Below are 25,656 nucleotides of genomic sequence, written 5' to 3' on the forward strand. Positions count from 1 at the left end.
TTCCATATTTTTAGTTTTGTGGGTTCTTTCATGACAAGAGAATAATCGTTGTCAAATATATTGTTTAGATGGGTTGTGGTGAGTGGGCCTTCTTTTATTGTTAGGTTTTCTACCTTGATCTCCTATCTGGCCCCATCCCCGTCTCCGCCATGATGCTGGCTGGGCCTCCCCTCGCTCAGCTCCCGGCCGGCAGCCCACTCGTGGGCATCTGAGTTTGGGCAGAGTCGGCCTCACCTTGTCAGCCAGGTCCCAGATCCGGGCTGTGCCGTCGTTGCTGGCAGAGATGAACAGGTCCTTGGAAGGGTGAGTGGCCAGGCCCCAAATCTCCCCTTCCATGTGACCATCAATCAGGATATTAGAAGCAGCATTTTTTTCACCAACTTCAATTATTTCTCCGTCTTTGGTTCCCACTAAGATTTTTCCCTGTTGTAATTGAAACACTATTAGAAAAAGGACAAACAAAACACAAGTAACTTGGGAAAATGCCTTTGCAGGGTTAATATTAAAATAGGAAGGGGTGAGAAGTGTTGCTTTTGTTTTTGAGACAGGGTCTCACTCGGTCACCCAGGCTGGGGCGCAGTGGTGACATCTTGGCTCACTGCAACCTCTGCCTCCTGGGTTCAAGTGATTCTCCTGCCTCAGCCTCCCTAGTAGCTGGGACTTCAGGTGCCCACCACCACACCCGGCTAATTTTTGTATTTTTAGTAGAGATGGGGGTTTTACCATATTGGCCAGGCTGGTCTCGAACTCCTGACCTCAAGTGATCTGCCTCCCTTGGCCTCTCAGAGTGCTGGGATTACAGGTGTGAGCCACCACACCTGGCCAGTGTTTTGTTTTTAACAACAAACCGTCCGTTCCTAATTGCTCTTTTCCACCCTTTCACTTTGCCTTTTCTCCATCAGCTACCTCAGGTGAGAGCTTCAGCACAGACCTGACCTTCAGCACAGCTCTCACCTGGGTGAGAGCTCCATCACCCAGCCTCTGCTAGAATATTCCAGTGACTGCTGAGCACGGCAGCCAATTCCTGTTCTTGGACAGCTCAAACTCTTAGTAAGTTCTTCCTTCCACTGAACAAAATTCTGCTTCCTGGCCAGGTGTGATGACTCAGGCCTATAATCCCAGCCCTTTGGGAGGCCGAGATGGGTGAATCACCTGAAGTCAGGAGTTTGAGAGCAGCCCAGCCAACATGGCAAAACCCCATCTCTACTAAAAATATAAAAAATTAGCTGGGCGTGGTGGCGGGCGCCTGTAATCCCAGCTACTCAGGAGGCTGAGGCAGGAGAATCGCTTGAACCCAGGAGGCATAGGTTGCAGTGAGCTGAGATCACACTGCAGCACTCCAGCCTGGGCAACAGAGCAAGACTGTCTCAAAGAAAAAAAAAAAAAAAATCTACTTCCTGATAACTTCCAGGCTCCAGGTGTAGTCCTGCCTTCATGTCTGATAACTACCCTTCCAGGTGGGCATCACTTAGCTATTTAAGAACAAAATCCCCAGTTTCGAATCACGTGGTATTCCACATCTGGTTTGCCTTTTTCATGGAGAGCATCTAGAAAGCAAATTCTTAGACTGATATTCAAAAACATAAACACAAGGTATTCGATCAAGGTTTGGAGATTGGCTTTTAAGTGCATCAAATCTCCTGGGGGAATTTAAATAGAAGGAAATAGAAGGGAACACACAAGTCAAGGCCCCATCCCTGAGATTCAGATTCAGATTTTGGTCCAGTCCCAAATGGATGCCCGGACATCCATATTCTTTAAAACTCACCAGTTGTTTTGGATGTGCTGCCAAATGTGAGTTGGAAACCAATGGCTTTGAGTCAGACAGTTTAGTTTGGTGGCCCTTACCTCCTCCTTATTGACCCTATAACTTAGGGCATAGGCAAACTATTTAGTATCTCTGAGCTTATGCGAATATCATCTATAATACTAGTAGCTAACATCTCCTGAATGGGACTATATGCCAGGCAAGATGAAAGGCACTGTCATGTATAAATATGTGACCCTCATGACAAACCTGTGTACTGGACACAAAAACATGAAGGAACACACCCAAGGTCACCCAACTGGTTCTTCCTGGGGGAGTCTGACTCTTAAGCTGCTTCCCACTACAGCACAATTCACATCTTGAAGCCTTGTTTCAAGGATTAAACCAGTCCAGGGAAAGTGCCTGGCTCGGAAGGTACCTACACTTCCCCCTTCCCTGGCCCAGCCCCCAGGGGAGCTGGCTGTGCTCACTTTTCCACGGCACACAGAGCGCACACACTCCACCAGCTGCCCCGTCTCCAGCTGAAAGGCCCGGCAGCGCTTCATCTCCTGGTCCCACAATTTTACAGCACCTCCTTCTTTGGTCCTAAAAAAGATTGAAAGGGACTCAGGCCGTTAACCCTCATCCTAAGACCCACTCCTGCCTCCAGGCCTCTCCCCTGTTTCCCAGTCATCAGGGTCCTCGCTGGTTGGAGCCCAGAAGGACAGACCCTCGGGGGTCCAGACCCTCCAGGCAGCCTCCCTCTTAGGCCCTGCTGCTGAGCGATCCCAACCTCCTGAGCTTGCAGATTTCCTAAAATGCCTTCAAATGCTACTATCTTGGGAGGAAAGAAAATGTAATTTGGAAATTCAGACTTTTTATTAGATGAGAACACAGAAACGTTTCTCCTGTCTTCAGGCTTTGCTTCCACATCTCCCCTCTCCTTCCTCCATTCCTCCACAGAGCTACCAAGAATAACATTTTATCAACAGCAAAGTCACTGTGGTTTGTTCAAGAATACCTCTCAAGATTTTGTTTTTAATTTTTATTTATTAATTTATTTTGAGATGGAGTTTTGCTCTTGTCACCCAGGCTGTAGTGCAATGACACAATCTCGGCTCACTGCAACCTCCGCCTCCTGGGTTCAAGCCATTCTCCTGCCTCAGCCTCCCAAGTAGCTGGGATTACAGGCGCCCACCACCATGCCCAACGAAATTTTATATTTTTAGTAGAGATGGGGTTTCACCATGTTGACAAGGCTGGTTTTGAACTCCTGACCTCAGGTGATCTGCCCACCTTGGCCTCCCGAAGTGCTGGGATTATAGGGGTGAACCACTATACCTCTCTCGGGTTTTTAAACTACCATCAAACCACTTTTGCACTCCTCTCTTCCTTCTGAGGATCTTGACCTAGGGCCCTCTCGGAGAGAGAGCAGACTGATCTTCCTAAAGCAAAAAAGATAGGAGGATGACAATCTGCATTTTCTCCAAGCTGGGGACACTTCTGTCAGTTTCTCCCAAGATAACAACAAACAACAAGTTGTTTCCACAGGAGCTTTGGCTTACGGCCGCTCTTTTCCGCCGGTCACTATGAGTCCATCCCGAAGGGTTGTGTACATTGTGAACACGGGGCCTGTGTGAGCCTTGGCCACCAGCCGGATGAGGAAGTGGTCCTTCCACACGTAGACGTCTCCATTGATGGCACCCGTGAAAGTGAGGTTGTTCTGTAAACAAAAGAACATCTTCTATACCTGGAACACACTCAAGCAGGTCCCTCCCCAGGCACCCGTTCTCTCATTAAGGAACCACAGCTAGAGACGCAGACACGCCAAGGCGGTTTGATCTTTTTGTGCTAAGGAAAGCAGCAGAAATTGCAGAGAAACCACTGAGAGCACATCACAAGGTAGTCCGCCTGGCTTGGAAATTAACTATATGTAATTGGCTTGGGCATTTGACTTCCCCTCTGAGCACAGCTGTGCATTAGCAAGGACTTCTCTTCCGTGAGCACTGCCCAAGTGACAGCAGGGGCAGGGGCAGACTCCGGGCCACAGGACACTTTCCTGGAGCTCCTCTATGAAAGGGAGAAACCCACTCCTGGAGGACCATGAAGTGACTGTGTTCCAACATGTCTCCATTTTGGAGCCTGCAATGGCTGAGGGCACCCCATAGCTCACTTAAGGGTGGCAAGTGGGGGCATCTGTGGCACAAGAGGGCTGGGAAGAAAAAGGATCATTATCTAGCAGTAGAAATTGGTCCCAATATTCTCTGGGGCTTGCAAGTCAGGGCTGCCCTTACAACAACAAACCTCCTGTCCTGGGTGGGTGTCCTACCTTTTCTGGTTAATATTTTAAGAAAAAAAAAATATTGGCCGGGCGAGGTGGCTCACGCCTGTAATCCTAGCACTTTGGGAGGCTGAGGTGGGCGGATCACCTGAGGTCAGGAGTTCAAGACCAGCCTGGTCAACATGATGAAACCCTGTTTCTATTAAAAATACAAAAATTAGTGAGGCATTTTTGTATTGGTGGCAGGCGCCTATAATCCCAGCTACTTGGGAGGCTGAGGCAGGAGAATCACTCGAGCCTGGGAGGTGGAGGTTGCAATGAGTCGAGATTGCACCACTGCACTCCAGCCTGGGTGACAGAGCAAGACTCTGTCTCAGAAAAAAAAAAAAAAAAAAAAAAAAAAAATCTATATCTATATATATAGATATAAATATCTATATATATATTGTCAACCCACCCATATGTGCTACAGAAACGGAACAATGGTTGCAAATAAGCCAGTACAGGAGCTAATGTGGAAATGGCTTTCCTGCTGTTTTCAGCCTCTTGGCCAAACTCCCCTCCTGCCCATGCCCGGGGGCCTGGGTCCCCTTCTCAGGGAGCAGCTGCTAGAACTCACAGCACCGAAGGCCACGGAGAGCATCGTTTGCATTTTGGCAGCTCCCAGGGACCCGATGACTCCTTTTTTGTAAAGCAAGGCGCTGCCTGCCAGGGTCCAGAACTTCATATGTTTGACCCCGACAGATACAAACTGCGTGTCTGAGTCAGGGCGAAATTCCACCACGAATATGCGCTCCAGGTGACCCCCTCGGCTGGCAACCTTGGCACCTGTGTGGGTGACAGAGTCCAGTGAGGCTCCTCATTGCTTCATGGGCCAGGTAGGGGGAGCCACAGCCCAGGAGGTCTCCACCCCAGCAGGCTTGGGGCATGCCTCAGTTCTTCTTTACAGCACTTGCTCTCTCCCCTTCAGACACTACTCCCAGGTAGCAGTGGGGAAAGTGTGTCTGGGAAGTTTCCAGAGCAGCAGGTGCTAGTAACAGATCCCCGCACCCAGGCGTTCATGAACGTAGCAGGAAAGGATGGCCTGTGAGACGGAAGCTTCCAGATATGAGAAGGCAGCAAAGTGGCTTAAAGATATCCCCCATCCCCCTTCCATCAGCACAGGAGTCATCCCCGCACAGGACGACAGAGCTGCTCCCAGAGTGCCACTGGGACTCACATTCCTCTAGACAGCTTTTCTTTTTTTTAATTATTTCTAAGATTCTCCTGCATTTTCTTTCTTTCTTTCTTTTTTTTTTTAAGCTCCCCATTTTCCTTTGTATTTTGTGGTGTTTAGGTTTAAATGTTTTTTACCTTTTAAGTACTAGTTTTTTCCTCAACCCCATTTATTTATGTTTTTGACTGTCTCTTGAGTTTTATTTAACCTTCGTCTTAATACAATTCCAACTCTATCATTTACTTGTACAACAACTTTAGACAAGTTATTTAAGCTCTCTGTGCTTCGGTTTCCTTACCTATAAGATGGGGCTAATAATCGTTCCTATTTCAGAAGGTGCAGTGCAGACGAAAAGAACTGACCTAAGTGAAGCCCTGAGCACAGTGCTTGATGATCTGAGCAATCATGTCTTAGCCAGTATTAGTAGTAGTAGTAACAGTATTATCATAACTCCTTTAGCCCCTTTTAAAATTTCTTGGCTTCTATTCTTTTAGCCTGTATTTTAAACCCACCTTTTAAAAATCTCATTATTTTTAAGCTCTTGAGTTTTAAATTTTCGTTTTAAACCTGTTACCCTTTAACTTACTCTGAATGTTTTTGTTCCAATTTCTTAATTGTCACCCCTCCCTTGATTATTCACACACATATTTGTTTCTTCTTTGTTCTCATCACTTCACGTATGTTTTTACGACAGCTTTCTAGCACCGTGGTGGTGGTGGGTTTTGGTGTAGCTGGGCCCTCTGATACTCCCTCACAGAATCTCGTTCCGGGCGAGGCTGGGGAAAGCCAGAGTCCTTCTCCCAGCTGTAATTCTGTCTGCATGTGGAATCCCTGACTTACTGTAACAGATCTCTCTCTACTTAGGGCTCAGAGGTTTTAAGATCCACGATCTTCAAGGACACCATAAACAAAGTAAGACAACAGACTGGAAGAAAGCATTTGCAGTGCTTGTAAGATTCAGAGGATTAACATTAAAGATCTATAAGAAACTACAAATTATAAGTAAAGACAAACAACCCTCCCACCTCAAGTAGTAAAAGGATTTGAGCAGGTGAATTACAAAAGCAGCATACAAGTGGCCAATAACGAGATGGAAAGAGGATCCAGCTCACCAGTCTTGGCAGAAGTGCAAACATACAATGAATTGGATATTTTTTCAAGGCCACCATTTGTATTTTCCTTGTTTTCATTTCATGGACACTTCTAATTGTGGAGACACCTGTATCACTCTTTGCATTGGTTTCCAGTCTGCTTAGAGCAAATTACACATATACCTAGGACCTGACAACATGGATTTTATGTAATAAGTTCATTTTAGTTCTATTTTATTTTTACCTACACACACACACGTTCCCCAAAACAATCCTCTAATAAATGAAGAATGAATAATAGGCTCTGGTGATATACAAAATGTATATAAACCTCCCCAAACACAGGGTATTTATCTGTAAGTAAGACTTGAAATGAAGGCAAACCCACACAGGAGAAGGAAGGGAGGAGAGATGACATGTCCGTGGTCAACCCGGAAGAGGTGGTGGCTGGTGATATGTCAGATATCAGCACTGGCTCACAACCCTCTGTACAAACAAGAGCAGGCTCCTCTTTTCCCTGGGAGCTTGTTTAAAAGCCCTGGCTCCTCTAAACCTCCCCTGGGAGTTCAGAAGGGACTCTTGGTGAGCAAGAGTCTGCCGGGGCAGGCCAGAGCGAGCAACGCTTGGAGGTCAAGGTAGAGGGAGTGAAAACTGTGAGCCTGAACCTAAAGAGACAAGGCCGTGCAGCAGGACCAGTGTGAGAGCTTTCTTCCAAGGATCTAGGAACAGAGTTAGCAGCACAAAAGGAAAACATAATGAAGCAATTTATGTCCCCACATAAGGGGCTTTATGCAAGAGCTTTCTGACAGCGTGTGGGCTGCCTTGTGAAGTGATGAGAACCACATCCTTGAAAGTATTCAAGCACAGGACAAAGGGGTGCATTTGGAGGAATTTCTCCTTAGGACGGGTCCGGACTGTGCAGGAAGTCTTCTCTAGTTCTTCCCATTCCAAGATGCTCTATATCTATCATTTAAGAGGCTCAATTTCTCTGGGCTGAGTCTGGACAATCAGTTGGCCACTTGACATCACAAGGAATGAATCTGCACCCGAGATACTGACTATACAGCCAACTGGGTGAGATATACTGGTGAACAAGAGAATGGGAAAATGTGGTTTCCTAGAAACCTTAGAGATCATGTCACCTTCCGAAGGAATATGGTATCATCACAAATGTCTGCAAGCTGCCAGCCTCTTTTCCTCATATGGGGTGCTCAGGAGGGACGGGAACTTTCCTCCCATTGTGCTGATCTCTTTACAGCCTCCACACACCACCCCCTCCATGGGAAGATGAGGAGATAATGGGACTCCAGAGCCCTGGATGGGAGAAGTGCCACCTCTGCGCGTGCCTGGTAGAGCGTGTCCCAGATACAGGCTGCCCGGCTGCAGACAGACCTCATTAATGTCCTGACTACTTGGATCCGCTTTTGCCAGGGCAGTAATCAACCTGAGAATATACGTGGAAGACTGCACATCTTTAGTTCTAAGATGACCATACATTCAGTTGCAGCTTGTATGTGTGCATGTGTGTGAGGTGTGTGAGGTGTGTGTGCATGTATTGGGGGAGGACGAGAAAGAAATCCTGTTACAATAAATGTAAACCTTGATCGTAAGATAAATCCCTATTTCAAATGTGTTAAAATGTTAAAAAAAAGTTTAATTGCTTCTGAGACTATGATAAAACATTATCCCATTTCCTAAACTAAAGCAGACAGAGTGATAAGGCTGTAGTAGGATCCAGGGGCCATCAGAAACAGCACGGAAGACAAGGACCCTTGGGTAGGAAGGTGGCTAAGACAGATGTCGGGGAGGCTGCTGCCTTCCGAGGAGGAGGGCTGCCAACATCGGGGCACCTCCCCAGAGCCCCTTCACTAATGGGCCCTGGAGTCCCTGGCCAGCCTCCTCCTGGCCCTGGGACTCTGGGATGCACTGGCATCAGTGGGGCAGCTATATCAGGATCCCCAGTGCCCTGTTTTCCGCTTGCCCAGCAGCAGTCAGTGCCTATGGCAGGCTTCGGAGTGAGGCAGATCTGGGTTCGAGCCCAGTCCACGCCACAGGCAGACACCCTGGAGGGACAGAAAACCCAGTGCTGGTTTACCTTCCTGCCATCGCCAGACGGTGATGGTGTGCTCAGGGTCCACTCCCACCGACACCAGGAGCTTTCCGGTTGCACTGAAGTTGACGTAATTCACCCCCTTGGAGTGGAAGCACCGCAGCATGGAGAGGGTGTGTTTGGTCATGGCGTCCCATACGTGGATGGAAGGTGTTGTCCCTGAGTGTGGAGAGGCATGACAAAGAAGACTGATGAATGGCAGAGCCAAGGCGATGCTTATGTTCATGTTTTGTTTGTTTGTTTAGATGGAGTCTTGCTCTGTTGCCCAGGCTGGAGTGCAGTGGCACCATCTTGGCTCACTGCAACCTCCGTGTCCAGGATTCACATGATCCTCGTGCCTCAGCCTCCTGAGTAGCTGGGATTACAGGTGCGCACCACCACACCCAGCTAATTTTTGCATTTTTAGTAGAGACAGCATTTCACCATGTTGGCCAGGCTGGTCTTGAACTCCTGACCTCAGGTGATCCGCCCGCCTCCCAAAGTGCTGGGACTACAGGCGTGAGCCACTGTCGCCCAGCCTGTAAAAGCCTTTTTTAAGACAAGCGTTTAGGGGTGTTACAGTCATTGGGCATAAAAGACCTATAGCCTGACCTGGCCAGAGGAGAAAGACTACAGGAAATTTGCTTTTAAAGGCAGAGCCCTACAGACATTTATGTTCAACACACACACACTTGTGGAGGATTTTATACGAAGGAAACTGGTGAGGTCAATGATTTGTATCTGCAATTCGGCAAGATACAATCAGCAAACATGATAGAATGACATGATTTTGCTGTGCAGATTCAAACTACTCACGGATGGAACAGCCTTACCTGGGGTTTCCGTAATATCACCTGCATTGGGTGAGCAATGGCAATGAGGAAGCGTCAAGGGAAAACAATAGCTAAAATAAGTCACGTTTCCAACAGTGAAGCACTCAACACCAGCATCAGAAAGTTCCAAATTAAACTTAAAAATGGACATGGGTTCAATGAAAACAAGCAGGAAGTTGTAAAAATTGCTCTTGAGATGACAAAGCAAAAACACACTTCTCGTAAATGTGAATCAGTTCACATTTGTCACTGGCAGTTTCCCAGGGCACAGGCGGTCCAGGCACACTTACTGAAATCTACCCTGGCCAGGCTTCAAAACACACGGAGTTCTTGACACTTGGGGTCTGAAAAACTACTCTCACAAGTCCACAGGGATGGGGCCATCGTGTATTTGGACTCTCAGGCGCTGGTCAGACTTCATGGTGCCTCAGAATCACAGTCACTGGATGTGTCAACTCAGGTGACACAGATACATTCAGGACTCAAAAAATCAACAGCAACATCAACAAGAAGGGATGGATGTAAGCAACCCACCCACTCCCTCTCCCAATAATCGCTGACAAGTCAGTGTCCCTGCAAGCTGGGAGAGCCTCAGCTGCCGCAGGACCTCCTACCTATTTGGCTGGTGGCCACCACGTTTCTGTACTTGGGGTGCTGGTTCACTGTGAGACAGAGGATGTCATCCGTATGCTCCAGATAGAAGCTCTGGCTCCCTGGGGGAGAGAGATCATGGGAAGGTGAACAGTGAAACCTAAAGACCTTTTAGGGCAACTCCAAAGCATCGTGTGGAGTCTTTGGATCCTCGTTATAAAAGTGACAGCTTACAGCCCTCAAATTCTCACTTCCGGAATTACACTTGGGGAGATGAAGGATCATTTTTTTGAAATGTTCATATTCTGTTTTGGGTCCGGGAGAAGGGACGCTAGTGTCTGTTATCTGATACATTCAAGCTGCTCTTCGATAGTTCCCACTGCTCTGTGTGGGTGCAGAGCGCAGTTCAAGTACAGGGACTTCCAGAGACCACGATGATGAAGGTCAAAGTTTCCTCCTCTCCGTGGGACAGGAGTGGGCTTCTCACCGTCCACATCTGGGAAGAAGTAGGGGTGGGGGCCTGGAGATGATGTTTCACTGAGCAAAATGGTACCACTTCTTCATGTGAAATATGAAACTCTCAGGGACTCATCATCTTTGTTTACCAAATGCCAATCCACTTGGGGGCCTGGACGGCACAGGTGACGGCTTCACCCCGGAAAGCCCTGACTCGACATACGTCACGGGAAGTGGAAGAAAGAGCACTTCATCATCTATCACAGCAAATGGGTTTGCTGACTTCCAAAGTGGCCAATTTAAACCCACCCAAATGCTCAAGAACCTAAAGATGAAAGATGGTGTAGATACACAAGGAAGGCGTGTACTGCTACCAATATGATGGCAGGGCTAGAAAGTGAAGAAAATATATACACAATGTCAAGGTCCTCCTCCCTCAAATACACACAAATCAACATGTGCCCAGTGATTTCACTGGCTAAATCTATGTATGAACAACTACACAGAATTGACAAAGAGCAAGAATTTAAAATGAAGGTTTTTTTTTTTTTCTTGAGGCATGAGCAAATAAGGCAAAATGTGAACCTGTTTAAATCTAGTGGTAATGGTATAGCTTTCTGTTAATTTCTGAATGGTTCTTTTTGTTTGAAATGTTCATTTTTAAAAATTTGAGTCATCATGTGGTTTGAGTATTTTTTTTTTCTTTTTGAAATGGAGTCTCCCTCTGTTGCTCAGGCTAGAGTGCAACTGCACGATCTTGGCTCACTGCAATCTCCACCTCCCGGGTTCAAGCAACCTCAAACTGGGTTCTCCTGCCTCAGCCTCCTGAGTAGCTGGGGCTACAGGCACCCGCAACCATGCCTGGCTAATTTTTGTATTTTTAGTAGAGACGGGGTTTTGCCATGTTGGCCAGGCTAGTCTTGAACTCCTGACCTCAGGTGATCCGCCTACCTCGGCCTCTCAAAGTGCTGGGATTACAGGTGTAAGCCACCTCACCGGGCCTGGTATTTTTGTTTACTGTTTAATTGTTTTCAATCTCATTATAAATGTTGCTAAACTGTCAAAATACAATTTGAAAAATCCGAGCTGTTAAAAAATGGCTCATTGTAGAAATGAACAGGCAAAGTTCTGTGCTTTCTTCTTGGTTATGGTCTCTAAGGAATTCCTCCACTCCTTACACCCTGTCTCTGGCTTCTCTCCATGGCTCTCGGTTACAGAGGCTGGTGTCAACATGGAGGCCTTCTCTCTAAGGCCTACGACAAGGTGAGGTCAAGCTCCGGTCAGAAAGAGAGAAGGCTCTGGCTCTGGTAACTGAGCCTGAGCATTACCAGGCCTAACTGACACCATGCTGGAATTGGGAGAATGGCTCTATAAAGGAAGGAAAATGCTTAAGCTTTTGGGCATCTGAAGAGTGGGGAAAGCATGTAAAAAAAAAAAAACTAAAAGAAAAACCTGTATTTTTAACCCCCTGGTCACCTGTGGAGAGGTTCTGAACGATGCCAGCCGCCGCCGTGTGGAAGATGATGTCGGTGCCATCATTAAGGTAATGCAGGTTATTTCGACAGTCGAATCCTCTGTAGCCAAACACATGGTCTAGAGCCAGCTCCTGCATTCACACACACAGATCAACATGACCCTCACAGGAAGGAAGGGAGAGCCGAGGAACACACCCACATCGCGTGAGCGGCCTCGTGTGTCCCGGGAATGGTATGGCTGGTGAGGCCAACACACGCTCACTGAAAACATTCTGCTTCTTGACTGGCTGAGAAAATGCAACCCCTTCTTTAGTTTTCTGAAATGCTGGGGTGGCAGGCTAACACACAGAATCACCGTGACTTTCCAAAAAACCCAGATTTACTTCCTGGCTCTGTCGTTGTGCCAAAGTCCAGAGATTTGATGCCCTGTCAAGTGTACCTAGCAGTTTTGTGTCTGTGCCTTGGCAGGCACTCTGGGTGAGCTGAATGGCGGCTCAGAGGTTTGCTCTAATAAACTCTCATCAACGCGCCAGGGCGGGCAGAGCAAACACAGAGACAAAGGCCATGCTCGTTCTGCCGCCTGGTGCTTGCTCTACAAAGTCACTACATATGTGCTATTTTTCCCTCCCAAACTAGATACTGTTAGGGTTTCTAGTCTTTCTCTTCTTCCTGTCTTGTCTTCTAAGACAAAGAACAGTGGCTGATTCAGATCAGTTCTTAATCCAAAACGGACCTCTCGGGCAGCTCCTCTGTGCCCAGCATGGTGCAGGTGCTAGGAGGCAGTAGAGGCAGGGAGCTGCAGGAAGGTTTCGCGTGAGAAGCATCAGGAAAGACTGCACAGAAAAGACACCAGGGAAGGTCTTGGAAGGACCAGGGTGCTGGGAGCTGGCAGGAGGAGCCTTCCAAGCAGAAAGTCCCAGGCAGCTTCCGAGAACATAAGCAGTGGGTTTGTGGGGCTGGAGATTTGCACTGTGGTGAGGAATCATAGGCAGTAAGCTTAGAAGGTGGCTCTGGGTAAGGTTTTGAAACCATGAACTTGAATCCCATTGGCAATGTGGGACTCTCCCAGGTCTGAGGGAGAGGGGATAGAAGAGAGCCAAGGGACCTACTCCATTTCACTTAACTGTCTTTGGGACGTGCAGATGGGGCTGTCCACCAGGTAGGTCTTAGAACGTCAATATCAAATTAGAAGTAATTGTTTAACTTACCTCCACCAGTTTCTTTTTTTTGGTGATATTGTTCTTCTGCAGTTTCTCAGGCTGGGGAGCTGCTCGGCTAACGGGTGGCCTGGAAGAGACAGCGGCCAGAGGAAGCACAGCGTTGAATGAGGGCTGCAAGGCCACCTTCCTGGTGCAGCCTGTCTAGGCCAGTGCCGGCCTCCTCTCTCCTCCCGCCTGAGGCCCCTCCACCTGGATCTGTTCGGTCCTGCCCTCCTCTCCCCCTCCCCACCTGCCGTGGGACCTGGCCTGAATTCACAGGCACTGGGTTGGACCTCGTCCCTCTGCTTAACCTTCTCCTGGGAGCAGGAAGACCACATGGGCTTGAAACAAGAGGGGCTTGGTTCAAAACCAAGGAGCGGCCTGACCATGAAGGGAGAGAGGCCACATTTCCTGGACTTGCTGACCTTTTTCAGACAGGGATGTGCTCATGTTGTTCAGAATTAAGTTGTCAATGGCCGTGGTGTGGTGTGAAGCGGCACTTACAAGCCAGGCTTCGGAACGGGCCCTAAGGACCACGTGCCAAGTGCCTAGGTCGGCCTCACTTCTCAAACAGGCAGGCAGGAAGCGGAGGGACAGGAGACAGACAGCACTCGCGCCTCCCACTCCGCCCTCGCCTCAGGACTCGGGTCTGCCTTCAGCTGTTACCACACCAAAGGTTGCTTTTCCCACCTCAGTTTTGGGGACTGGGGCCTCCAAATTTAATGAAGAGATTTTATAACGTGTAAGCCCTAATGGAATTCTAGATGAGTAGACCAGTTCTTGGTCATGTGGGGTTTCCTTAAATGAGATTTCTCTATGGATGGGTCGAGAGAGAGAACTGTACCAGCTCCCACTGCATGTTCCAAAGTAATTAGTTATTGCTCCCGGGATATGCAAAGAGAAGGATTACCTTGATCCCCTTGTAAGCAGCAAACAAAGCCAAGTGAGAAACTTAGTACAGTTTAGAGCCGTATTAGCAACCACCTCATTCATGCACAAGCATTTTCCAAGTGAACAGACATTCCTGTGTGGCACACACCATGCTTCCCCGGCATGCCAGCAAAGAACTAAAACAGAAATGAAAGAGTGCACCAGTCTACAAATTCAGAAAGCTCATACCCCGGCGTCTCTGGGCAAACTCTGCACTAAAGCGCCTACAGAATAGGGAGAGAAAAGGAAGCTTTGTCAATGCTTCCCGCACACTCTCCGTGACTTTACGAATGCGCCCAGGGACTCTGCTTACTTTAGAGTGTGCTGGGGAGAAACTTGCTGTCAGAAAAACAATGACATCTTCCTGGATGTCGTGGGGAGTTATGTACAATGGATACTTTGTTTCCAAATCAAGTTCAACTCATAATTTAGCCTAATAATTCCCAGTGTTTCTTGGTAGGTCAGCTTGCCTGCTCCAATGGCTTGCGGGGGTTCTTTTTGTGTGCAGGGGAAGACAGGGTACCTTTATTTTCTCAGAAACTCTTCAATCAAAACATGTTATGCAATCATAAGTGATAATTGGACCAAATGGTATTATAATCACCACTGAAGAATGGGTAGAGAGCGCATCTCTGCAAAACGACACCCCCGGCTGACATCATCGCCACCAAATTGAGCAAAATTGGGAGACTGGGGGCATGCCAGTTCTCACAATGAGACACTTCCTTCACATTCATTATCGCTTCCCAGGACATCTGCTCTTTCTTCTGTTTTAGTGGGACTTTCAAATGAAATCCGTGGGTTTCTTCTTTCACCTAAGAATGTTTAAGTGTATGACAAAAGCAAGCCAGGGGCTACGAGGAGAGCAAGAGGACACTGGAACTATGGCATGGCTCATAAGGCATAATTCGAGGATAAACACAGGGCTCGTTTTCAGGGGACACACAGGTTGTATAATATGTAATATATTATACAGTGAATATAGAGTACGCATACAAGCACAAACACCGTGTACTTATATATACAGGAGATTGTATATATATACACAGAGGCAATCTGATGCTTTTTTTTCACCTTGATTTTCAGAAAAAAACCGAAAGGTAAAGCAATCTCAATGTTTCTTTCTCATTTCGCAAGCATATGTTTACAGCTGTATTGCTTCAAAACTGAAGATGAGAGGAGCAAGGGGAAGAAACCTGCATTGTGGCAAATTCAGCGGATTTTAAGTATTGACCCTTTGCGGTTGTGGGTTCCGCGTGAACACTTAGTACTGGATGTTCACCGAACACCTGTGTTTTTCTCCAGAGTGGTGTGAATACTTACTTGACAATTCCCTGCCTCCAAAGGAAAGCAAGTTAAAACACAATACAAGTATTAAAGGCTTCTTTCCAGGTATCTATAAACAGTGTTCATAACATCAAATATGGGAGGGACTGCCAGAGGCTTCACACACAGCCAAACACTGGAGGTTTAACATTTCTCTGTGGATCTAAATCCTTCTAGATTCAGATTCCATCAGAAATGGGGCTCTGAAAAGCTTTGCTGAGGTGGGAAAGAGTGGAGGCATGAGGACATTCACTCACTTTCAGTCCCATCAACTCATTAGAGTTGGTCATCCCCAGCTGTCATTCCCAGCTGTCATCCCCAGCTTGGCCCCACTGGGTCTCCCTGCCAATGCCCGGTTGTGCCCATGGCCTTCCTCGCACTCCTCGCGAGGAAGGCCATGGGCACAACCGGCCATTGGCAGGGAGACCCAGTGGGGCCAAGAGCTGGGAAGGTGAGAGGGTGAGAGACTGGAGGTGGGAGGAGCAGAGACACAAAGGGGCCTGGTGGGGCAAGTAGGCTTTGAGGTGATTGGGGGGGGTCAGGGAGGGGGGAATAAAGGAGGAAGAGCTTCCATTGGGCAGGAAATTTAAGGAAGGAGCCTGGCAAGACAGCAAACAAACTGGATAAACAGGGGAGAGGGTGGCAGACGGTCTAAGCTCTGGAGAGCAGGAGAAGCCTGCCAAGGAAGACACAGTGAAGGCAGGAAGCCCAGGGAGAGGCCTGTGAACTCCAGCCTGGGGCTTGGTGTTGAGTAACAAGTCGGCCCTGCTCTTCAGTGCCTGTGGGGAGAGTCACAACCCTATACTCCCTGTGGGAACAGGTGGCACATTCTGTGGGCAGGGCAGGATCATGGGAAGGCCAATTCCTGCTGTCATCCCACTGCCCAGCAGCTGGGCTGCTGAAGAGAAAGCTTAGACTCAGCTGAAGATGTGGGGAGTGTTATCCTGACAGGCGCTCTTGCCCTGCACAGACCCCCAAGGCAGGCCAATGCCTGGGCACTTGTCCCTCCTTTCCCCCTCCCCAAGGCACTGGGCTGACAGAGCAAGAGGTGGAGCAGAGCACACAATGACCTGAAATGTGTAAGAGCGTTCACGTCCAATGTGCTCAGGGAAGCTTCTGAAACCACTGAGGTCACGAGTCAGTTGCAACCCAAGATAAAGTACAACATGAGAGCCAACTGGGGAGTGAGGCGTGGACAGCCTGTGAGAAACCAAGTCGTTCCAACCAGTTTCTATAAAGAGGGGTGTGGGTGTGGGTGTGAGTGTGGGAAAACTCAGATCCATCTAGCCAAGAAACGCAAGTTTGAAGTTGTTTTGAGTCGTGTTCATCAGACAATATTCAGTGTCCTTGGAGGAAACAGCTTTCTTCAGCTTCCAAAATGTGGCATAAAATACACCAAAGGTTTTAGGATGTCTTGGGAAATCCAAAGGGGAGGGGGAGGGGGAAAGGGAAAGGAGAGAGAAGGCAGAGAAGGAGGGGAGAGAGAAGAGGGAGGGGGAGGGGAGAGAGAAGAGGGAGGGGGAAGGGAGAGAGAAGAGGGAGGGGAAAGGGAGAGAGAAGAGGGAGGGGAAAGGGAGAGAGAAGAGGGAGGGGAAAGGGAGAGAGAAGAGGGAGGGTAAAGGGAGAGAGAAGAGGGAGGGGGAAGGGAGAGAGAAGAGGGAGGGGAAAGGGAGAGAGAAGGGGGGAGGGGGGAGGGAGAGAGAAGAGGGAGGGGGGAGGGGGGAGGGAGAGAGAAGAGGGAGGGGGAAGGGAGAGAGAAGAGGGAGGGGGAAGGGAGAGAGAAAAGGGAGGGGGAAGGGAGAGAGAATGTGAAGGGAGAAAGAAGGGGGAGGGGGAGGGGAGGGGGAGAGAAGGAGAGGGGAGGGGGAGAGAAGGGGAGGGGAAGGGGGAGAGAAGGGGAGGGGAAGGGAGAGAGAAGGGGAGGAGAAGGGGAGGGGAAGGGAGGGGAGGGGAAGGGGGAGAGGAGGGGAGGGGAAGGGGGAGAGAAGGGGAGGGGAAGGGGGAGGGGAGGGGGAGAGAAGGGGAGGGGGAGAGAAGGGGAGGGGAAGGGGGAGGGGAGGGGGAGAGAAGGGGAAGGGAAGGGGGAGGGGAGGGGGAGAGAAGGGGAGGGGAAGGGGGAGGGGAGGGGGAGAGAAGGGGAGGGGAAGGGGGAGGGGAGGGGGAGAGAAGGGGAGGGGAAGGGGGAGGGGAAGGGGGAGGGGAAGGGGGAGGGGAGGGGGAGAGAAGGGGAGGGGAAGGGGAGAGGAGGGGAGGGGAAGGGGGAGAGAAGGGGAGGGGAAGGGGGAGAGAAGGGGAGGGGAGGGGGAGAGAAGGGGAGGGGAAGGGGGAGGGGAGGAGGAGAGAAGGGGAGGGGAAGGGGGAGGGGAGGGGGAGAGAAGGGGAGGGGAAGGGGGAGGGGAGGGGGAGAGAAGGGGAGGGGAAGGGGGAGGGGAGGGGGAGAGAAGGGGAGGGGAAGGGGGAGGGGAGGGGGAGAGAAGGGGAGGGGGAGGGGAGGAGGAGAGAAGGGGAGGGGAAGGGGGAGGAGGAGGAGAGAAGGGGAGGGGAAGGGGGAGGAAGAGGAGAGAAGGGGAGGGGAAGGGGGAGGGGGAGGGGAGAGGGAGGGGAAGGGGGAGGGGGAGGGGCGGGGGAGGGGAAGGGGGAGGGGAAGGGGGAGGGGGGGGAGGGGAGGGGGAGGGGGAGGGGGAGGGGGAGGGGGAGGGGAGGGGGAGAGAAGGGGACGGGAAGGGGGAGAGAAGGGGAGAAAGGGGGAGAGAAGGGAAGAGAAGGGAAGAGAAGGGGAGAGAAGGGAGGAGGAGAGGGAGGAGAGAAGGGGAGGAGGAGAGGGAGGAGAGAAGGGGAGGAGGAGAGGGAGGAGAGAAGGGGAGGAGGAGAGGGAGGAGAGAAGGGGAGGAGGAGAGGGAGGAGAGAAGGGGAGGAGGAGAGAAGGGGAGGGGAGGAGAAAAGGGGAGGGGAGGGAGAGAGGGGAGGGGGAGAGGGGAGGGGGAGAGGGGAGGGGAGGGGGAGAGGGAAGGGGAGGGGGAGAGGGGAGGGGAGGGGAGAGGGGAGGGGAGGGGGAGAGGGGAGGAGGAGAGGGGAGAGGGGAGAGGGGAGGGGGAGAGGGGAGAGGGGAGGGGGAGAGGGGAGAGGGGAGAGGGGAGGGGGAGAGGGGAGAGGGGAGGGGGAGAGGGGAGAGGGGAGGGGGAGAGGGGAGAGGGGAGGGGGAGAGGGGAGGGGGAGAGGGGAGAGAGAAGGGGAAGAGTGGGGGAGGGGAGGCGAGGCAGAGAGAAAGGTAAAGGGGGAGGGGGAAACAAGGGGGAGGGGAAAACAAGTGGGGGAGACAAGGGGGGAGATAAGGGGGGGAGACAAGGGGGAGGGGGAGACAAGGGGAAGGGGAGACAAGGGGGAGGGGGAGACAAGGGGGAGGGGGAGACAAGGGGGAGGGAAGAAGGGGGAGGGGAGAGGGAAAAAGGGGGAGGGAAGAAGGGGGAGGGGAGAGGGGAGAAGGGGGAGGGGAGAGGGGAGAAGGGGGAGGGGAGAGGAGGGGGGAGGGAAGGGGGAGGGGAGGAGGAAAGTCAGGGGAGGGAAGGGGAAAAAATCTTAGGAAAAATCTCCAAAGCCATGGGGCCTCTCTGTTATCAAGACCAAACTTGACTGTGTTAAGTGCAGTCTTCAGAACTGGACTCTGCTGAGAGTATTCCTAAGAACTGGACTCTGTTAAGTGGATTCCTATATCTTCCAGAACCATGTACAGAGATGCTTAGTGATGGGGCTGATGGAAAGGATTCAGGCAGAACTACAAGATGTCCTGAAAGAAAATGCTCTTGAAAATGAGCATACCCTCTTGAAAATGCTCTTGACCAACGCTATCACACAGCCTTGTGGTTTTTTTGTTGCTGTTGTTTTAAAAATCAGGATATCATTTTAGACTTGGCTATTTTAGGTGAATACAAAGTTATCTGGGTGAAAAAATGAGAGCCCAAAGGGTGGAGTGAAGGGAACTAAGTAAAGATGGGCAGAATACTGAAAAGGCCACTGTGATGATCCAAGAGAGGAATGATGAGGCACTTGACTGGAGCAGTGGTTGTGGAGAAGAAAACAGGGGCATATTTAAAGAAATACTGGTGGAATATACTTCGCAGCACTTTGTTACGGATTGCTTTTATGGGATGAACTAGGGAAAGCAACCCAAGGGCAATACCAGTTTTCCGGGCTTGCATATCCGGATAGATGGTGGCATCATAGAATGAGACAGAGAGAAAATATGAATGAGGGAAGGTGATGAGTTCAGTTTTGGCATGTTGAGCTTTGGACACCCGTGAGATAGCTTTGTTAGTTGAAAGTTCCACTGACAGATGGGAGTCAGTGATATGATCCTGGGAATCACTAGCCAATGGGTGGGATATGAAAGATTAATGAAGAGAGAGGGTAGATGGTAGAGGGTGAAAAGAGGCCAGCCAAAGGTAAAATCCTGAGGACCAACAGCATTGTAAGGGGCTGGAAGAGGAAGCAGAGGTGAGACACTGAGAAGAGAGAGGGAGGCATTAGGAGGGCCAAGAGAGATTCTTTCAAAAAGACGAGAAAAGTATGTTTATATTCTTCTCCAATATGCACTGTCCAATTCAGTAGCCAATGCCACATGTGGCTTTCAAGAGCCCGAATTGTGCTATAACTGTAAAATACACCTGGAATTTGAAGTCCTATTGAAAAATTTTTAAAAGAATGTAAAATATAATTTTATATTACATATTGAAATGTTTTTTAATATATCAAGTTAAAATATATTATTAAAATCAATGTCACCATCCCAAATTTTCTAATGTGCCTGCTAGAAAATTTATACCTGTGGCTCACATATTTCTATTGGACCATGCTACTCTAGAAGAAACAAGTTCTTTTAGTAGGACAGAGAGAGGTCACTGGACTCAGGGGTTAGAGAGACCGCATGTCAACAGAATGGCAGGGACAGAGGACAGGTGAGATAGGATAGAGACTGAAGAAAAGACTGGAAGGCCTGAATGAGAAAGGAATAAAGTTGGAGGGAAGGTGAGGGCAGAAATGTGTGTGTAAGTTGAGAAGATCAGTCAAAGGACCTGTTTTTTTCCTGAGGAAAGTTGGGTGGAAAGTTGGGAGACTGACATGGGAGACATGGATGAGGGGACAGATGATGAGGGAGCACGGATGGACAAGAGGCCAGGGCCAAGCACCAGGTGAGGGACCTGTCTCGAATAGGAAAAGGGACTTACTTCCTCTGAGAAGAGAAGGAAGAAGGTGAATGGCTTATGTGAGTGAAGCATGGGAAGCAAGATGGAGGAGAGAAAGAAGCGCCAAGATGGAGTGCGTGCCAGTGGCTTCTGTTTTCTCAGTGAAGGAGGGGCAGGAGGTTGAGAAGGGATGAAACCTGGATGACTGCTGAGAAGCAGCAGAGAGAACCTACCAAAGAAAAGGAAGAAAATGAGGCAGTAGCTTGGAGGGGCACGTGCAGCAGCCAGGCAGCCTCTCTGGTGGTGGCCATCTGTGCCAACGTGGGACTTGCTATCAGAAGAGTGGAGAGAGGTAGGTGGTAGGAGGAATGTAGGGGAGAAGGGCCAGCAGGACTGGGAAATGGCATTTGAGCAGGCACAAAAAGTGAGGCCAGGAAGGGCTGATGAACTTGGGGGAAAATGAAGGTGTCTAGGCACTCATTTGTCAGGATGAAGATCATGTGTACTCGGGAATGAGCAATCCAGAGGACAGTTGGTTAAGACACTGAGGGACAGAGGAGTTCCAGGTAATGATGTAACCCAGGGCATGGCAGGAGCTGGCTGGGGTTGGCCAGCTGACCATGAGCTGAAATGCTCAGAGACAGGAAGTTGACAGATGACAAGAACAGGAAGGGGCAAAAGATGGCAGAGCACGACACGAACTTCAAATGAGCGGGAGGGAGTCGGGTAAAGAGCATGCCAACATACTTTAAACACACCCACAAGAGCACCCTGATCCTCCACACCTTTCACTCCTGCAAATGCCTCCTCGGTTACCACATCTTGACCACACAGTAATTGACAAGAGGCGGGTCAGCACCCCCGGTAGTTCCCATTCCTCCCAAATGGAGAATCTGTGAGATGTTCAGACACTTGCCTAAAATAATCAGACCCAACTCTGCCACAGTCTTCGGAGAGACACTCCCTTTTGACAGAAAAGTGCTTACATATTTTTGAAGTGTTCTTTTATCTCCACAAGTGAGTAGGTTTGATTTGATGATTACACTGTGGGAGTGTGATTTCCTAGGCACATTAATCTTTTCTAAAAATCATTTTCCATCACTTTACTTCTGGATTTTTATACACTGGCTACTCTTTGTCATCAAAAGTGAACAAACTATTCTATAATGAACAGCAGGTTTACTTCCTAAAATTATCAGATAGAAGTCATTGCTTTGCTTCAAACCAATACAGAAAATCAAGGGGTTTGAATAAAGAAAATCATTTATAAAAATAGCATCATATTCACTTAGAAAAAAATCAACGAATGATTCAGCTTTTAGTGGAGTTACCTAGCTAAGCAATAGGTCTAGGAGATGATTAATTTCAGCACTTCTGGGTTTAATAGATATTATAATTTCAGTCCCTTGCATCTTCATACAGAACAGGAGTCTTGCCGTTCTACCTGCTTGCCACAGCTCTGTAGGCAGAACTCTTGCAGAATGAAGGGGTGGCGTGAAGAAGGTAGCTTAGAGAGAAGGGCTCTGGAGCAGGAGTGCTCCTCGCCCTGTGTGCATTACACGTGTGCCATCACTCTCCCACAGGGAAGGCTGGGCTCAGCTTAAACAACACACATGCAACCACAGATCTCTGTACCAACTCTCAGGCTGGTAAGGTCAGCCTGAGTAAGGTCACTCCAGCCTCGCGAATGGGATGGAAATGTAGAACTAGAGGTTCCTCCCCATTTATTGGACCAAGCTCCAAGATAGGATTGAGCAGTTTTCATCAATTTCCAAATGGTAAATTCAGCAGCACTAGCTTAGCAGGATCGTCAGTTCTTAGCAACTCTAACAATACAGGCCCACAAAGCAGCTATTGATCAATGACAACAAAGGGCCTCTGTCTGGCTACGCTGACGAAGGAGCTGGGAGCGCAGGCTGCTCATTTGCCGTTGACACTGTGCCACTTCACCATGCTCATCGTGCCTCAGGCGAGCTTGAAATTCCCACAGATCTCCTGATTAAATAAGGTGTTTAAAAAAAACTGGGGGCAGCTTCCACATATGAGTGAGTAGCAGAAGAAAGGATTTTGAATGGTCCCAACACAAATAAATGACAAATGTTCGAGGTGAAAGATATGCTAATGATACTAATTTGACCACTATACATTGAAAGTATTGAAACTATTACCTTATAAACATAAAATTATTGCATCCATTAAAAAATTAGAAATTGAAAACCAAATGGGGGCAAATTCTCCCAGATTTCTGTCTCCAAGCACAGCATAAAAGGTTAGAAGGAAAACTGGGATTACTCATATATGGTGATTTGGCGACTGAAGGAAATCTATCTACATCCTTCCCATTTTCTCATAGTCACTTGTGAACACATTCTTTGCTTCACTGTAAATCTGCTGACAAAGCAGCTTGGTGTGTACGATAGGCATGATGGCCACAGTGACACAGAATCTTCTTAAATAGATTTAAACCAAACAAACATTATAATTCCTGAAGGACAGATACTACAAAGATTAAAAAGTCATTTGCCAAGTGCAGTCCCAGGGCCAGTTGGGGCATTCTGGATTGTACATGAGTCACATCATTTCCCACAAAGACCATCCAGAGTTGCTAATGAAGTGAAGGAAAAAGTGTTGCTGACCAAGAATGGACTTGCACGGCATTTTGAAGATTAAATATTAAGAGAAGCAGGCTAAGTAAATTCATCCATTCAGCTGTTCATTGGAAAAGTATTTGTTTGCTGGGTACTAAATGCAAGGCCCCGTGTTAGACACACAGTGGTCCCATGGTAGATACAGTACCAACCACTGGGGAACTGATAATCCTACACAGTTTATAATCCAGTGAAATTTTATACTAATGCCATAGACTCATATACTAAGGAATCAAGGATTAAAGAAGCTATTAATTTGGAGTTGAAACTGAAACATGACCAAAACAAACAAACAAAAATCTCCGAAACCCCCAAAAAAATTTTAAGCCCACAGTATATAGTTTTCTTTATAGAACTTTCTTTTTGTTTCAGTTCATAAACCCATTCAAGTCAACTCAGAAAGAATGAGATAGAAGATAGGTTTTAAGCCCTTATCTATTCAACTGTAAGCACGGTCTAAGAAAAATTCTGGAAAATGCTAATGCCAGAGTGGAATTTTGAGGTCATTTGGTGCTAGCGCCTTTCAGTTCACAGGTAAGGGCACCACCATTTATAAAAGGCTTAGAAACTACTTCTAATTTTGGTTTGGTAAAAGTTCCTTGGTTTCCTAAGGAACATATGCCATAGACTGACAGTGAATATATTCCACAAGGACTAAAATATTAATGTAGAATATTCACAGATTCCTCCTTTATAATCTGCTGCTAAGAATAATTCTGGCACCGCCTCCTCGTGTTTGCTTGTGCCGGGCCGCTGAGATGACTGGAGAGTGGAGTTGCCTCTGTGGTGGAAGGCAGTTTGGGAAGTGAAATGGCTCCTTTCCCCTCTCTTCACAGAGAATTGGGAGAGGAAGTCCACTTAGGACATACCCCCAGACTTGTATGGGGTGCCCAAACCTCATAAACCAGGGTGACCATCTCTTGTGTGAAAGTTGTTAGCCTCTGCTATTGCATGGAGGGAGGGTTAAGAGAGATGGAGCAGAGCCCAGACAGGGGCACTGCAGGGAGTGGGGAGGATGAGGCTCACCCTTCAGGATTCTGATTTGCCTGCTGGTCCACAAGTGGGGGCTACTGAAAATGATGGAATGCTGACAGCTGGGATCAGCCAAATGTGGGTGCATATCGCAAGGGGCTACTGGTACCTGGGAATGAGTCCTTGTCCATGGGGACTGTTGGAAGCACTACTCATCCATCCACATGGAAGTAAACTTACAGCAGGTAAGACAGAGAAAGGAGAGTTGCCTGATCCTCTAGATCCCTCCTAAACATCTACTATCACACATTCCCTGCCGGAAAAAGCAGAAAATTACCCTCAACACCACTGAGATGCAGTCTGGGGTAACGGCTTCTCCACTTCAGACCACTGTTTGGAATTGCCTAAAGGCAGAAGCCAGATGGAGGAGGCTTCAGCCTGAGCACTGGAAGGGTGACCAGTGAGGCCAGCTGCTTAGAAGCAGAGATTTCCTAGCTGGATTATGAATTTTAATGACAAAGTGTCAACAAGATCTCAGCCTTTGATATCTAATCCATGAGCTAGACTGAAAATGAACCTAAATCTTGTTAAGTTGTTAAGGAGTCTATTTATTCATTCAACACTTATTTACTAAATGCCAGCATGTTCTAGATTATAGAGATAAAGCAGGTATAAAACAGGAATTTTGCTTTCACAGAGTTGACAACCTACTTGGAAGAGGAGAGCTTTATGTGTAACCCTGATCAGGTCAACAGCAAGAGCCTGTGATTGTTCAGTTCTTAAGGCAACTCACAGGTCTCCCACCAACAGAAATGAGATAATAAGGAAACCAAAAAGGAAGCCCTCAGAAATGCAATTCTCCCCAGTGCCAATCTCAGACTTGGCAAGACAGAACAAAGGCAAACAAAATCTTCTCAGAGAGCAGAACAGGTGCAGCCAGAAGATGGCCAAGGAACCCATCACATTGTGCTGAAGAGAACCTCAGACAGCCTGAAACCTGGGCCTGAGGCAGGGTCTGTTGAAGCCAAAGTCAGTTAGTTCCCATAGTAGACATGTCCAAGTATGTTAGAATTGTTTTGTAGTAGTTACTTACACTGCCTGAGCTGGTAGGCATGTACTCAGATTCTCCTAAACATTTGGGTATGTGTTTCAGGAGGAGATGGTAGAAAAGTATAAAATACATCTCAAAGAAATAAAGGAAGTCTCTGGTGCTTGGAAAAATGCTAATAAGCATGGCTGTATGTCTCACTGGGGCATGCTAAGGACTTGGGAAGCCCTAACAGTGCTGCCTAAAAAAATGCTATTAGCTCCTGCCTTATGTAACTGTAACTATAGCTTTCTGCATACCCTAAAATTAGAGAAACGTCATCTAACTTTTTTTTGAGGTGGAGTTTCGCTCTTGTTGCCCAGGCTGGAGTGCAATGGTGAGATCTCAACTCACTGCAACCTCCGCCTCCCAGGTTCAAGTGATTCTCCTGCCTCAGCCTTCCCCTGAGTAGCTGGGATTATAGGTGCCTGCCACCATGCCTGGCTAATTTTTGTATTTTTAGTAGAGACGGGGTTTTGCCATGTTGGCCAGGCTGGTCTTGAACTCCTGACCTCAGGTGATCTGCCTGCCTTGG

General features: G+C 48.5%; 1 protein-coding gene across 1 annotated transcript in view; it reads right to left on the reverse strand.

Moving 5' to 3' along the window:
- Window positions 1-25,656, reverse strand: part of EML6 (EMAP like 6) — a 125,034-nt gene that overhangs the window by 9,413 nt on the left and 89,965 nt on the right. Inside the window, exons 20-27 of the mRNA XM_077959564.1 lie at window positions 12,988-13,066; window positions 11,781-11,910; window positions 9,872-9,970; window positions 8,431-8,604; window positions 4,648-4,856; window positions 3,313-3,470; window positions 2,239-2,353; window positions 235-423 (exon numbers count right to left, since the gene is read on the reverse strand). Coding sequence (XP_077815690.1) covers window positions 235-423; window positions 2,239-2,353; window positions 3,313-3,470; window positions 4,648-4,856; window positions 8,431-8,604; window positions 9,872-9,970; window positions 11,781-11,910; window positions 12,988-13,066 — 1,153 coding nt within the window. The remainder of the gene's footprint in view (window positions 1-234; window positions 424-2,238; window positions 2,354-3,312; window positions 3,471-4,647; window positions 4,857-8,430; window positions 8,605-9,871; window positions 9,971-11,780; window positions 11,911-12,987; window positions 13,067-25,656) is intronic.

The sequence above is a fragment of the Macaca mulatta genome, chromosome 13 (genome assembly GCF_049350105.2).
Source record: "Macaca mulatta isolate MMU2019108-1 chromosome 13, T2T-MMU8v2.0, whole genome shotgun sequence".
Classification (NCBI taxonomy): Eukaryota; Metazoa; Chordata; class Mammalia; order Primates; family Cercopithecidae; genus Macaca; species Macaca mulatta.